Below are 16488 nucleotides of genomic sequence, written 5' to 3'. Positions count from 1 at the left end.
GCACACTGCAGTCAGAACTTTACAGTCATGTGACCAGTTTAAGAGTGCTTAGTGTCCAAATTTAAGACCGAAGTTTAGTAACAGACCTTGAAGTCCAACGGTCTTGCGCCGAATGTCAGAGTTGCGCCATCTCTCCGCAGTTTAAAATCTTCACTAATGCTAAGTATTAGTCTTTTTAGGTCATGCAGACAGTTTATCCACAAAGATGTAGAGGTTAATGTTGCATTACTTGATTTAAAAAAGTCAGAATGAGTATGATCATGGAAAATGCACAATTTTTGACCATTTCGTAACACTTCAAAACCAGGACTCCACAAGTCATTGAAAGGCTTTATTTTAACAAGTAGGTGTTGGGAAAACATAATCCAGGAACAAGGAAATATGTTGTTCAGAGTTACTAGTGACAATCCAGAGTTTGAGCCAGTGAGGGACACCCGAACAAACATCTAGTTTGACTGGCAGCTATGGGAAGTGCACAGTTTCTCCAGATCTGTTAACGGTTGAAAAGAATAAGTCAAAGACAGTTATCAGCCATAACTCCACTTTGTGAGGAACAGTACTAACCTGAAGTGATGTCACTGCACTGCCTCAGCACATTCATGGTGTTCATGTACCCCATTCCTAAAAACTTCTCATAACTGGATCCAGCAGGAATTTCTTGGAGACACTTTGTGGAGTCTTCAAAGAGCAGATTCTTTCCAGACTCTGACTCAAACAATTTGAAATTTGTAGTGCTGCCCCTTCCAAACTTAGCCTGTGGGGAAGAAAAAAAAAAAAAAGAAAAAAAAAAGAAAAAAAAAAAGAAGTTAAATGGATTAAATGTGAAGTAGAGCAAAATCGTATTAATGCTAAAAATGTTTCTGTCTTCTGACCTGCTCATCCTGGAGAACACGAACAAGGTCATTGCGGGTCTCTGGTCGTGTCACCACAGCGTGTGCTGGGGTGGCTGCCAGGTAGCAATCTTTAAACTGTGTCACTGGAACCGAAGGCTTCCTGGGGCAGATTAGTTCATAGTCGCTGCTGGAGAGATTGCGAGCCCATGATGGACCATTTCCTGCAAGAAAGGAGGCACATTTTTAAATGTTACAAAGATGATGGCTGAGGATAAAAGATGCATCAAGTCTTTACCATCGCTGTTTTCTTGTACAGTTGTGTGTTTAATGAAGGCAACGTCACCAAAGCCATCAACAAGGCATCTAAAATTGAGGAGCAAAATTTCATGAAATGTGAAGATCTTGATATTCAAGGGGAGCCAAATTCAAGGTAGGGGACCACATTTATAAATAACGTGAATTAAAGATGCTAAAAACAATGTACAGTAGGTTATTATCACTGAACAAAATATCTTGGCTTTGTGTCATTGGTGACAAATACTGAATTACATTTGAATTTAGTCAATGCAGGACCAATAAAAGCTACCAGAAAGGTCAATGTATTTGCCATAATCACTGCTACCATCCTACCTAAAGGCGCCAGCATAGCCGTAGTATTTTTCCTCAGCACTGGCCTTGCACTTGAACTCGTCAGCCACAGTTTTGCCGCTGCCGGCGCACTGAGAACAGAATGGGGAGTCGGCCGGCGCGCCAGGAGCACAACCGCTACTGAAGAACTTGGCTGAGGAAGGTGGGGAGATATTCGTAGACACTATCAAGAATGCAGTTTTTTTTAAACAAAATAGATCAGATTATGCACTGGGGAATAGTAATGCAATGCGGCAGTGCCCTTCTGTTTTATATATATATTCAGAGCAATGTGAATGTGTCAAAATAGAAAACACTTGATACATTTTTTAGTGAGCAACTTGACCGTTTTAACCACTTTGTGTTATCAGCAGGGGCGCCGAAAAGGGGGGGTAAAGGAGACGGATTCTAGGGGCCCATGATGGAGGGGGGCCCAGAGAGGCCCCTAATGATGATGAAATTATAATACAGAAAAAATAATGACACTGTGTTGGGGCCCTGTAAAGATTCTTTTCATGGGGCCCAAAATCCCTAGCGGCGCCCCTGGTTATCAGCTATAGTGAACAATTTTGAGAACCAATTTAAACTCATTTTATGTTGGATTATTAACTTTTTTTTTTTTTTTTAAGAATGTGGTTTGAACTCAGAAAGTGTCCTTGTGGCGTATGAAGTGAGTCATTTCAAAATGGTCAGTATTGTGTTTTAAAAATGTAATTCAAGTGCAACATAATGTTCCAAAGTACTACTAGAATAAATCTGAACTACCACTGGTAATAGAAGTTACAATCTTGCACTTGTGAAGGGGATTTGACTGTAGGCAGCAGGGTGTTATTGATAATCCTTAAGGTGGTGATGACATTATAGTCTTCTGACAGCAGGCTTCAAATAAAACTAATGATTCACTCTGCCATTAGGATTATGCACCATTCCCTGACCATAGAAAGTAGTTATTATACAACTGTTTAAGTATCTTCATTATGTATTTGAAATGTCCATGGTGAAAGGCTGATATCCCTAGCATATAGGATTTATAATGTAAATTAGCACTTTTGTATCTTGCTAATTGACACCATTTCTGCGTGTTTTACAGTGCTTCAAAGTAAAAGCTCTGAAATGTAAGTCTGGAAAATCTCCCGAGCGAGCAATTTGAGCCCAAATGTGAGCAGACAGAAATTACATTTCCCCCATAAAATAAAAGTACTTACTGAAGTCACAGTCATTTGTTTGCTTATAGATTTCCCCCATTGGAATGTTCCAACCAGCCGTTCTGCCAAAGCCCGTGTGGCAGGACCTCATCCCCCTCAGGTTGTCCCAGGTCACCCCTGAGCCCCTCTTGACCACAGCCACAGCAAAGTAGGAGGCCGATTCTACATGAAAATATCAAGAGCAGTGCTTGCCAGATAGTCAGAAATAAGTGAAAGATCAAATTCATGCATATGCAGGAGGTGGATATCAATGAAGGTGGTCCAATTGGTTGCCATCTAGTCCAGCTGTCAATGTTTGTCACCCTTCTGGTCTAGCTGCCTGTGACCAAGCTAAGAGAACACAGTTGCTTACCTTCAGGTATGCTGCACATTACTGTGGAGGGAAAACAAAGTCAGAATTCAGTTGCTTTCTTTACAATGTCATGCATTTGTGTAAGACAACTCTTCTACTCCTGCACATTTGTCAACACATGCACCCCCTACTGTGTCACCTGTGCAAGTTAGACTTGACTGTCTTATGCTGCTCCACCAGACACCAACTGTAACTATAAGCCAAATAGTTGCGCTCATCTAGACTACCACAAATACATTGTAGTCTTGTGGGGAAACACATGGCTACCATATCTTACAAAGCATTTGTAAGAGAACCTATAGGGGACGCTACTATTAGCATTTCCTTATTAATGTACCTTCGTTGTACTGCTCCACCATGACTGGAACCAGACCACACTTCCCAGCTGAGAACACCTCTCCTCCATCAACTGCCATCGCATCCGCTTCTTTGCGCTAGAGGAAATAATCCAAAATTTAATCCAATTTAAAAAAAAAATTAAAAAAAAAAGAAAAAAAAAAGCAGGACCTTACCAGGATCATTTTCAAGCAGGCTTCAACTGTGGGGCCTTCCTGGCAAATAATTTTGCAGTCTCCATCCACCATAGAGTTAAAGCTCCATTTGTTACACTTGCTGGTCTCAGCAGCACCCACTGCACACCATGTGATGGCACCGCTTTTGTTAGCTGTAGTGACCTCTGGAAAAAATTAAAAAAATTATAAAATTAAGACTGTGCTTGCCTTATAGGTTCATAGGTCATTACTACCTTTTGTCAGGGAGCGCACAATGCCCGTGTATGTGGCACCCAAATACATGAAGGAGTTTGTGTTGTCAGGCAGCTTGACAAGTGACACAGTAGAATCTTTAAACATCAGGTTCTTGGCAGGAGCGTACGACTTTGAGCAGAACAGGTTGAAGTCCTGGTTTAAAGGGGGAAAAGTTAAATCACAACTACAATACCAAGGATTGCTGAATAGTACATTGTCAAAAATGGCTACAGCCAAAGCATGCATGTCAAGTGCAGCAATCAGGCAACATTTAGATGTTTCTTCATTAGCAAGTCTTAAATCAGTTCACTGATCTGAATTACCTTCAGAATAAATCATTATTGCGTTACCTAAAAACCTGCTTTTTAAAAAAGGAACTCAAGTGTAAAACTTATTTTGTTCAGAGGGCGCATGGAGGGAAAATCTTGGCACAACTAAACTTCAGATGGTTCTTTGGCTAAAATAGAAAAAGCACATTCCAAATAACCCTTTTGACAACACTTCAAGTTGGTTGAAAAAGCTGAGGAAATTGGTGCAAAAAAACCCTCAATCTACAAAGCCATTAAACTGCAAGTCTCAGCCTTTGGGATTGAAAAAAAAAAAAAAAAAGACCCTTTTATCAAATGCTGTTCCTTTACATTAATCCTGTGCTGACTCACCCATACAAACTGAGGTAGAAACTATTCAATTGGGCCGAGTTACTCCCTGCCTTGTAGGCATCACTATTGATGGAAAAACAGCTGTTCAACGAACGAACAATTTCAAAGAACCAAACGTATGAACAAGAGACAGTATTGTAGTAAATCGCTGTTCACTTTGTGTACATTTTCACAGAACTATTAAAACACTACATGAGACACCGCACATAGTGTTACCGATTGTTTTTCCTCCTGATACTGAATCTTTGAGCTTCCACAAGTGCAATCAATATCAGGTGTCACATTTTGAGTGGAATACAATTTCAGGAAGTTAAGTTCTTGTGTGTAACTTTGTTTTATTGATGCCAACCAAACTTGCAAATGTGGTTTCCCATTCACTTCTGTGAATAAGATCTTCTCACAACACTCTGCAGCCACTTCTTTTTCAAAGAGACATTTTGTGGAAATGAGGGTGCCAAAGCATGATTTGTTCAAAGCAAATGATTTGATGTTTCATATAAGTGGAGGGAGGAGCCATAGCCCTGTTTTGCTAGTACTTCTTGCTCACCCCAGTATGAACCATTTACTTGCCTAACAGAATTGTTATCGCGACATCCAGTGGACACATTTAGAACAGCGATTTCATTTTTACACCTGCCAAACTCATCTGTTGGGCACCATGTTTGACATCCCTTTTCAACATTAAGTCATAATTGAGATTGTAAATACATTATAAAAATTCCTAAACAAACAAAAATAAAAATAAAAAAGTGGTCCTGGTACCAATAGATTAACACTGATTCTCAAACTGCATTAGAGTCATGCATCTTACCCGCACTGTGGTGAGGCTTCTCCAGATCAATTCTGCCAGCTGTGGGTCCTTGCAGGTGACGACAGCATGAGCTGGTACTCTGGCCAGGTGGCATTTTTTGTAATCGTCCATGGGCGCCCTGGTGTTGTCAGGACACAGCAGTTCATAGTTGGCCTTGTCGCCATCTGCAGGTGGGAAACAGCATGTTTACAAAATGCAGCATTTTCCTGCAATGCTCAGTTTTGACAATGTTTGCAGACGGCACAAACTTTCCATTTAAGTTTACATTATTCAACCTACAGTTTAAAGCAGAAAGGAAAACTGCGAAAATGTACTTTATGTAATATACGGCTCAGTAATACTCTTTGGAACTCACCAGGCACAGTCAGATGATTCACAAAAGCCACATCCCCATTTTCCACCAGGCACCTACAGGAACAGTTCTCGTCAATTACCATATATCCAGACATGCTTGGAAAAGATGGCTGCAAACTGACTGGAAAGCACCGCTGTAATCGTAGTAGGGCTCATTGTGGGACCGTGAGCAGTCTCCCTTGCAGCCATCACATAGTTTGGTCTCGTTGGCTGCTCCAGGGGCACAGCTTTTAGAGAAGAAGCTCGCCACCGCTAGGGAGAAAAAATAAAAAATTGTCATGAGACATGCTTGGATGTCAAACTAACTTGTAAAGTATAGTATTTAGTAGTTAGACATTTTTGGTCATTTCTGTATGCTTTTTGTAACATTTACTGTAAGTGGACTGACAATCTCTAAAGCAGTTTGCCAGTAGGTGCACCCCATACTACTTAATCATTAATTCACCCAAAAAGTGACATGTTTTGTAAAAAGTAGTCACATGGGTAGGTCTAACAAGCCTGCTAGAAGTCAAGTTTAGTATGAAGCCTGGCCCGCGGGGTGTTTCCAGCTGAACCTTGATATCTGTCAGTCTCCTTGCAGCAAAATCGCCACCATCTTGTAGTTTATTTTTGGGATTCAGATCTATGATCATGAAATTCACCAAGTGTTTGAGCACAGCATTGGTTTATACGACCCTTACTACTCAGAACATTAACACATGTTACATAACCTGCTCGCTGAACCTTAGATACAACCGCAATACATAATTGAAATTAAACCCATGTAAATCCACTACAATGCAAAACACTCCACACTTATTCTGTTTGGTACAATTTAGCTGCGTGACATTTGATTTACAAAACTTTAAAGGGAGGTCGTCACAGAAGTAAATAGGGTAGGAGTCAAACAGTCAGGGTCTGATGTATGGGGTTAATAAGTTGTCTCTTATCAGTTACTTTACATGCAGTCAGCTTTTGGCCCAACGTGGCCCCCAGGCCAAAAAGTTTGGACATCCCTGGTCTTCAACATGAGAGATAGCTTGACAGCTGTCACTCACCCTCCTCAATTGGTTTGTCGTCAGTGCTTTTCCACTTCAGTATATTCATAGACACCAGAGTTCCAATTGGAATGTTCCAGCCAGCAGATTTCCCCAAACCGGTGTGGCAGGATTTCTTCCCCTCCAGCTCTTGAATGCCAAATCCGGTGCCCTTTTTAGCCACGGCCACCGCATAGTAACAGCTCTCGGACGCTAAGGTCAAAAAGGTTAATACGTTCCATTTGAAACATTTTGACAGTCAAATGAACTTAAAATTAAATAGTTATCTTACGGGAACCATAGTTCTCAGCAATAATGGGATGCAGTTCGTAGTTCAGTCCAGCAGTGTAAATATCTCCTCCATCCAATGTGATTGCATCTGCCAAACCACCCTGTCAGACAACTGATAGTTAACTTCTCAGGGACTACGTTTCTGCATGAGATTTCTAAACTGAATTATAAATTCATTCAATGAGAAATGTAATAAGGTGAGGCTCAATTAGAGGTCTCACTTTAAATCTTTACATACTGCCTTTTGGGATCATTAGGCTACACAGCATCAGTTTCCACAGATACACATTGCCAAACAGATAACTCCTCCATCCAAAGCAATATTATCTGCCAAACCACCCAGTCAAACTACTATTTAGCTAAACTTGTGAGAGATTGTTTCTGCATTAGAAATCTAAAGACAGCAGAAAATGTATATCAGACCAGGGGGATAAGCGGTAGAAAATGGATGGATGGATGGGTTCATAACATTTTTGGCCTCAGGGCCCAACTTCTCAAATACAAATCTGAACATTAAATTAGCAATCTTACTCTTGATTGTAATCATATTCAATATGTATATTTCAAATGACATGAAACCATGTGTTGATCAAAGATAACCCTTAGGTCAAGCTGATTAGAGAACTTAGTACCTTTAAATAAAGATCCACTTGCATACAATGTTGCGATAAAATAAAAACTCAGGAATATTTTTAACCAAACTGTCAAAATTAAATAAAGTGCAAGTGAAAATAGTTTCACCACTTTGGTCTAGGGTTGTACAGTAAACCGGTACTATTAAAAAACCGCGATACCAATTGAAATCTGTACTAATCTGTCTTTGAAAAACACCGGTACCGTTCATCTGAATGCTGCTGTGACTACAGAGCCGAGGCACATGTTAAAGGTCAAAAGGCACAGTGCATGTAAGCAATATCATCTTGGAGTGGAAGAAGGGCAAAAATGACAGCATTTCTACTGGTTAATAAAGAGGTTGTGTGAAGCGCAATATTGAAGTATTTGGGCTTCAAAACTAACAATAAAAGGTGACGCCGTGCTGCAAGTGTTGCTTTAAAACATGCCTCGCTAAACGTGGCGATTAGCATTACCACATTTGCTTCAAACTTAAACATTTAAATAAGCATTCAGATCTGCACAATGAGTTATAGTGACCGGTAATGTAGTTACACCTGTCCTGTTCAGCTCTGGTGCAGACCATAGTCGAGGAGCACAGGGCAGATGTTCCCTTCTGGGTTTTTTTTGTGGAGGGGAACACCCTTATCTTTACAATGGCAAAAGGTCTGCTCAGCTCCACTTAGGGGTCAGAATGACGAGGCCGCCTGGTTGTTGCATTTTTACTTTTGCAGGACACAACCAGACCCGTTCATCACCTCTGCACAGTGCACACGCTCCCTCCCTTTACTCACCCACTCAGCCAACACAAAGATGACTCGAGTTAAACAGCTCCCCTGTTGTACACATGTAGATATGAACACAACTGCTTGGCTAGATGCCAAATATTAGCATCAACTAATGCAAGTGAAATGATTGAATTGTGTAACAAATTGCTACAATGTGTTTTACCTGCTTCATGGCTTATCTGTACATTCATCCATAGTTTTGTACTTTATTGTATTTTTCTTAAAGCACAAACCAGGAGTGGCAACCATAAATCATTTAATATCCAAAATGTTTTGTTTATAGCAGACTATGCAATATGGAAAATTGTTCTTTGAGTGCAACAAGAAAATCCCAATGTGTTTAATGCCTTTTAATTTGTATTTTTAACCTTGTAAAATTGTTATTAGAGTGCAATAGGACACATGTTCATTGTATTGTAGGATTGTCTGTTAAAATAAAAGCCAATAGTGAAATTTTTTTGTAGTTCCCTTTATTTGGAAAAGTATCGATATAAATTGTGTTACCGGTACCAAATTAATGGTATTGGGACAACCCTACTTTGGTCATACCTTTGCACCTATAGCGCCAGACTTCAGTTTGATTTGTCACTCCTGCCACAAGTGGTGAAAACGTGTATTTACAACTAATTACAACTGCAGCACATAACTGAACAACTTTTTTTGTCAGGCCCCTAAAGGGCTCTCGAGTTCCAACAATGGCAGAGTCGTGTATAGAGAGAATATGACCAACTCTGAAAGTTGGTCCCCCGGCATGGCGCCCTGTAGTCACATGAGGCTTTTGACCAGACGATCTAAATGATTGGTTTAAAGCCCCTCACGTGACTACAGGGGACCATGTTGGAAACAAACTCTAAAAACGAGTTGGCTCTGAACAATGGTTAAGAAACATTGTCATAATCCATCTTTGACTAGCATTAACACTGGCGTGTTTGAAGCAGCATCCGTTGAACTTGCTCGTTTTTAAAAAAAAAAATTTATAAAAAAGGTAAATATGACATTCAAATACCTCTATTATAGAACTATAAATTCAAAAAGAAACCGAATCCTCCACAAATTGTCAGTATGCATGTGTCCACATAGAAGGACTCGCTTGTGTTAATAATAATAATAATAATAATAATAATAATAAATAGACACAATTATGAGGCCAATCAGATGCTTTGTACTTTCTTGCACAATATTTTTCAGTCTGCATAATATTGTTTACTTCAATCAATCAATCCCTTTGTCATAATAACACTTAAGTCATACATGTCACAAGATTTTGTTTGAGCTTTGTCTAGCGGCATAGAAACTGCTTTGAAGTGCAGGTTGACCATAGTTTACAGTTTAGCATTTGTCAAGAAGATTGCGAATAGAGGGGCGTGGGGGTGGGAACAGTCAGATGTCTGATGGGTGTTACGTTGATGTTGCAGCAACGCAATGTCCAGAGCAGTGATTTTCAACCACTGTGCCGCGGCACACTAGTGTGCCCTGAGATATTGTCTGGTGTGCCGTGAGAAATTATGCCACTTCACCTAATTGGTCCAAAAAATATTTTTTGCAAATCAATCATAATAATGTGCCGCTGTCTAGTGCCTGCACTGTGTAGAGCTTGGCAATCCCAATATGCAGAGCACAGCGGGAGACAGGTAAAAAAGGTATGTAACGCTGAAACCAAAAATCAATACAAAAGGCAAGTCCCGCTAGGAAAAGGCACGGAAGCATGTAAAACAAAAGTAAAACTGAACTGGCTACAAAGTCAACAAAAACAGAATGCTGGATGACAGCAAAAACTTGCAGCGTATGGAGCAAAGACGGCGTCCACAAAGCACATCCGTACATGACACGACAATCAACAATGTCCCCACAAAGAAGGATAGTGTACGCACAACTTAAATAGTCTTGATTGCGAAAACAAAGCAGTTGCGGCCAATAACACTTAAAGAAGGCGTGAAGCTGCTACAGGAGAACAACACCAAAACAGGAAGTGTCAGCAAAATAACAGCGCAAGACAGGAACTAGCACTACACACAGGAAACAACAAACTCAAAATAAGGCACGACAACTTGGTGGAGTTTCATTTTTTAACCTTTTCTGCTGGTAGTGTGCCTCTATTTTTTTAATGAAAAAAATTATGCCTTGGCTCAAAAAAGGTTGAAAAACACTGGTCCAGAGCACAACTATTATTACTTGAACAGTTCTATTGGTTTATTTGAAAAATTTAAATTAAAGTGAAAACATTTTGGATGAAGAGTGTTTGGTAGTGATGGGTCCGGCAACACCGATGCATCGGCGCATGCGTCGAGCTCATAGAGCGAAACCCTGTGTCGGTGCGCGTACCGCTTTTAGAAAGTCACGTGACCGATCATGAGCTGTTTTGGTCACGTGACCGATACGCGAACTGTGTCGCACTGACGCCTCCTCTGTGCCCTGTGAGCGGGTCTTTTCTACAGCTGGAGAAATAATAACTAAGAAAAGAGTCTAAAATTGAATACGTTGGAAAAACAGGGTTTTTTTTTTTTTAATAAAAATGTGTAAAAAAAAAAATTATTTCCAGGTCCACAAATATCCTCATTCACAACACGTTCTCTTAGATTTCCATGTTATGATACATGTTCACATTATCTAAAAAAGACAAAAAATATATTTGTATTTAAATGAAGTTATGAAATAATCCTAAATGAAATACAATGACTTGGTTTATATTATTGTATATACTAGGTCAGTGGTTCTCAACCTTTTTTCAGCAATGTACCCCCTGTGATTATTTTTTTAATTCAAGTACCCCCTAATCAGAGCAAAGCAGTTTTGGTTGGAAAAAAAAAAGATAAAGAAGTAAAATACAGCACTATGTCATCAGTTTCTGATTTATTAAATTGTATAATCATTCTAAACATTTCTTCACAAAAAAAAAAAATCTTTAATATCAATATTTATGGAACATGTCCACAAAAAATCTAGCTGTCAACACTGAATATAGCATTGTTGCATTTCTTTTCACAGTTCTTTTTGACAGACATTTTAGTGACAAACCTAAGCTTGTGCTTCACTGAGTTTATGAACTTACATTCATATTTTGTTGAAGTATTATTCAATAAATATATTTATAAACGATTTTTGAATTGTTACTATTTTTAGAATATTTTTTCAAAATCTCACGTACCCCTTGGCATACCTTCAAGTACCCCCAGGGGTCCCCATTTGAGAACCACTGTACTAGGTCATAAAATCAGTGTCAGTTGAGTCGGTCCATAGGTTGCCTGTAGGGATTTGTAATGTCCAGCAGATGTCAGTATTTAGTGACACAGTATCGACACAGTATCAATACAGTTTTGCAATGTGTCGAAACGTTTCATGACGCCTCATCAACCCATCACTAGTGTTTGGTAATGTTTGAGTGTAGAACACAAAGACAACAACTCACATGAATGGCAATGATACAATCCATTGAGTTGGTCCTCTTCACACAGGTGAACACAGGCGCTTTGGCTGCGAGGTCCATACATTTCTGGTACTCTTTGTCCGACTTGACGCACCACCTCACCTTTTCCGCGTCAGCAGGGGCCGACCAGACAGCGGCTGCCAGTGGAGACACATGGAGAAGAAAAACCCATCACATATGACCAACCAAGTGTGTGTTTGCAAGCAAATCGTTTTTACCCAGGCAGGCAAGGAGGAGGTGGACCAGGACGAGAAGGTGCTTCATGGTGAAAGGTCTCCAGGTCAGCAGACTGAAAGGTAGCCTGTGTGGCCTTTTATAGCAAAACTCTGAACTCAAAAACAAAAAAAGGTGAAAGACACAGGTGGCCCACATTTCCTAATTGAGTGTGTGTGTGTTTAGTACACAAAATATCCTCATGGGGTGCAATCACGCTTTTCCAGCTGATATATGTTGAATATTTATCTCGCTTATCTCACACTTATATTACTTTTCTCACGCTTAGCTCATTTATAAATGTTAAATATGAATGCTAAATCCAAATGTTGAATAAAGATGTTAAATCTAAATTTTGAATCCAATTGCTAAATCTAAATCTACATTTTAAATGCTAAATATGAATGTTTAATCTAAATCTAAATGTTAAATATAAATATTAGATTTCAAATATCATTGTTAAATCTAAATATAAATGTTGAATTTAAATGTAAAATCTAAATATTAGATTTCAAATATCATTGTTAAATCTAAATATAAATGTTGAATTTAAATGTAAAATCTAAATGTTAAATAAAAATGTTAAATGTAAATATACCTGTTAAATTAAATGTGTATACATAACAGTTTAAACTAAATAGTCAATCTTAATATGAATGTTAAACATAAATGTAGATGTAAATTTGGAATATAAACATAAATGTTAAAATCTAAATCCATCCATCCATTTTGTACCGCTTGTCCCTTACGGGGTCGGGGGGGGTGCTTGAGCCTATCCCAGCTGCACACGGGCGGAAGGCGGTGTACACCCTGGACAAGTCACAACCTCATCACAGGGCCAACAGAGATAGACAGACAACATTAACACTCACATTCATAAATGTTGAATCAAAATGTTAAATCTAAATCTAAATATTAAGTATAAATGTTAAATATAAATATAAACATTAAATCTACATCTAAATATTGAATTTAAATGTTGAATATAAAAGTTAAATGCAAATGTCAATTCTAAATGTAAAATCTAAATGGTAAAATGTAAAATTAAATATGAATGTAAAATATAAAGGTAAATAAAAATGTTAAATCTAACTGTTAAATATTAATGCTTAATCTAAATAGTACAACTGTTAAATATACATGTTAAATATAATTGCTAAATGTATATGTGAAATATAGATGTTAAATCCATCCATCCATTTTCTACCGCTTGTCCCTTTCGGGATAGCGGGGGGTGCTGGAGCCTATTTCAGCTGCATTCGGGCGGAAGGCGGGGTACACCCTGGACATATAAATGCTTAATCCAAATAGTAAGGCTGAGTATAAATGTTATCTCTAAATGGTAAATTCAAACGTTAAATATAAATATTAAATATACATGTTAAATGTAAAAGTTCAATATAAATGTTCAAATGTAAATGTTAAATACAAATGTTGCATTTAAACATATACCGTATTTTCTGCACTATAAGGCGCACCTAAAAACCTCCAATTTCCTCAAAAGCTGACAGTGCGCCTTATAATCCGGTGCACCTTATATATGGACCAATATTGAGCCACAACGGGTCTCGCAACTACGGTAAGAAGCCGCCGACTTCATTTTCCCCTGTAGAAGAAGAAGCGCTTCTTCTTCTACGGTAAGTAGTCGCCGACTTCATTTTCCCCCGTAGCAGAAGAAGTTCTTCTTCTATGGTAAACAGCCGCCGACTTCATTTTCCCCCGTAGAAGAAAAAGTGTGCTTCTTCTTCTACGGGGGAAAATGAAGTCGGCGGCTGTTTCTACGGGAAAAATTAAGTCGGCGGCTTCTTCTTCTATGGGGGAAAATGAAGTCGGCGGCTGCTTACCGTAGAAGAAGAAGCGCTTCTTCTTCTACGGGGGAAAATGAAGTCGGCGGCTGCTTACCGTAGTTGCGAGACCTAAACTTTATGTAAAGACCCAAAAATGGCTCCTATTAAGAGACACGCTTACGACGCAGAGTTTAAACTCAAGGCAATCAGTCACGCAGTAGAACACGGGAATAGAGCAGCAGCGAGAGAATTTAACATTAATGAATCAATGGTGCGGAAGTGGAGGAAGCAACATGATGACCTGCGCCAAGTAAAGAAGACTAAACAGAGTCTCAGAGGGAACAAAGCGAGATGGCTACAGTTGGAGGACAAACTGAAACAGTGGGTTGTTGAACAGAGAGCAGCAAGTAGAAGTGTCAGTACAATCGCTATTTATTTTGTTGACATTCCCTTTAGCGCAGCTCCATCTAATGAATGCATAACGTAACCCCAGCCTCTACTGTAGCGTCTATTCTATGCGCCTTATAATGCGGTGCGTCTTATATATGAACAAAGTTTTAAAATAGGCCATTAATTGAAGGTGCACCTTATAATCCGGTGCGCCTTTTAGTGCTGAAAATACGGTTTGTTGAATACACGCGTTAAATATAAATGTTTAATCTACATAGTAAATCTGAATTTAAATGTGGAATCTAAATGTTAAAATGAATTGTGAAATATACATCTTCAATTTAAATATTAAATATAAATATAAATGTTCAATAACAAACACATGGTAAATATAAATGTTAAATATGAATGATTAATCTAAATACTAAATCTGAATGTGAGCATTAAATATAAATGTGAAATCTAAAGGTTGAATCTAAATATAACATTTATATATAAATGTTAAAACTAAATATAAATATTAGATATAATGTTTCATATAAACTATAAATATAAATGTTAAATTGAAATTGTGCATCTAAATGTTAAATAGAAATGTTAATGTAAACGATAAATGTAAATGTCAAATACAAATGTTTTATCTAAATAGTAAATCTTAGTATAAGTATTACATTTTATTGTTAAATCGAAATGTTACATATAAATCTTAAATCGTAATGGTAAACATAAATGCTGAATATAAACGTAAATGTTAAATCTAAATGCTTAATCTAAATAATACATCTGAATATAAATGTTAAATCTTAATGATACATTTAAATGTATATATAACATGTAAATATCAAATAAAAAAATATTTCATCCAAATGGTAAATCTCAATATAAATGTTAAATCTAAATATACATTATATGTTATATATATATAAATATTAAATATAAATGCTAAATATATCTAACATATATTTAAAAAATTTGAGAACTATTTAAAAAAAATACTATTTTAGGCCATCTTTACGCTTACTTGGTAAGCCTATATGTCATAAGTCAGCTACCAAAAAGGGGTTTTGTAACCTGTTTACGCTGCGGACGGGCGGTGGTGGTGATGGTTGCTGCGGTGATACCAGCGGTTGGCATCGCTGTGTTGGGTTGGAGTGGTTGGGGGACTGTGGCTGGTGTCTGTGCGCTTGTGGGGTTGTGGGGCTGGCTGGCGTTGGCTTGCCGGCTGGTTTGGGGGCTGGCGGGCGGACGGGATGCATTGGCTTCTTCCCCCGTTGGGGGGCTCCTTCCCCTGGCCGGGACTCGTATGGGCACGTTGCTGTGTGGATGGCCGGGATGCGGTGTTTGCATTGGGCGTGGGGGCTGTGCGGTTTTTCTGCGTTTGGTTGCCGGTATGGGCTCTGCAGGGTTGGGTTGGGGCGGGCGGGGGATGGCTTTGTTTGGCGGGGGGAGGGCTCGCGTGGCGTCACGTTAAAGTGGTCTGGTGTGGGTCACGGGCTGTGGCGGGGGGTGGCGGCCTCCTGGCCGTAGTTCCTGGTTGTCGGCCGCGTGGACTGGGGGGATGTCCGGGCCCTCTATTCCTCCTACTTATAGCGCACACAGTCACACATATATAGGACTTTGGGGATTGTCCTGCGGGGAGGCATGGCGGGGAGTTGAGGATGCCTCCAATGGGGCTCCAGTCCTCCTGTCTTGTCCCCTGCTCGTCCATCCCTCAATCTTAGCTGCATATTAGACACTTAGGATTTGGGGGGCTTGGTTTGGTTGGGACCCACCATGACCTTGATGTCCCCCAATTTTAATCGCATTATTAGTTCCCACAAGCATACATATCTCACTCATGCTACAGTACACACATCAATAGGGACTGGAGGTCGGCTGTAACGGCTGACCTCCTAATTTTAACTACACAGTAGACACTCTGGGGGCCTTGTACACATGCATGGGGGGTTTTGGGTTCGGTGCACCCCTCATTGCCTCGTCGGCCGGCGGGGACTGCGGTCTGGTGGCCTGCCAGGCTTTTATTCATTTATTATTGTTTTTTTTGTTTTTGTTTTTTTAATGTATTTATTATTTTTATTTTTATTATTTACTTATTTTTATTTTATTTTATTTTTTAAATTTTATTTTTTATTTTATTTATTTTATTTTTTTTTAATCTTATTATTTATTTGTGTGTGGCGGCGCGCGGGTCTCACTTCCTGTTGGGTGGGGTCCGTGCCCGTGTGGCCCGACCTTGCGCTGTGGGGTCTCTGTTGGTGACTTGATGTGGTGGCGGCGCAGCCCCCGTGTCTGGTCTGGATGCTGTGTCTCGGTTGTTTGGGCGGTGGTGTGTTTGTGCGGGTTTGGGTTGGGGTGGGGGGCCTTTTGGTTGGGGGGGTTG

General features: G+C 39.4%; 1 protein-coding gene across 1 annotated transcript; it reads right to left on the bottom strand.

The window, feature by feature from the left end:
- Positions 1 to 316: 316 nt before the first annotated feature.
- Positions 317 to 12098, bottom strand: LOC133574314 (serotransferrin-like). The gene is made up of 17 exons (XM_061926463.1): positions 11937 to 12098; positions 11701 to 11855; positions 6896 to 6995; positions 6625 to 6816; positions 5710 to 5839; positions 5589 to 5641; positions 5234 to 5397; positions 3763 to 3916; positions 3530 to 3693; positions 3355 to 3451; positions 3018 to 3038; positions 2666 to 2827; positions 1464 to 1614; positions 1129 to 1196; positions 873 to 1054; positions 565 to 754; positions 317 to 490 (listed from the first exon to the last, which is right to left on the bottom strand). The coding sequence occupies exons 1-17, from the start codon at positions 12088 to 12090 to the stop codon at positions 447 to 449; spliced, it is 2181 nt and encodes a 726-aa protein (XP_061782447.1). The 5' UTR covers positions 12091 to 12098; the 3' UTR covers positions 317 to 446.
- Between the last annotated feature and the right edge of the window lie 4390 nt (positions 12099 to 16488).

This window comes from Nerophis lumbriciformis, linkage group LG31 (genome assembly GCF_033978685.3).
Source record: "Nerophis lumbriciformis linkage group LG31, RoL_Nlum_v2.1, whole genome shotgun sequence".
Lineage (NCBI taxonomy): Eukaryota > Metazoa > Chordata > Actinopteri > Syngnathiformes > Syngnathidae > Nerophis > Nerophis lumbriciformis.
Note: the sequence above shows the minus strand (reverse complement) of the source record. Positions and strands in the feature narration are given on the sequence as shown.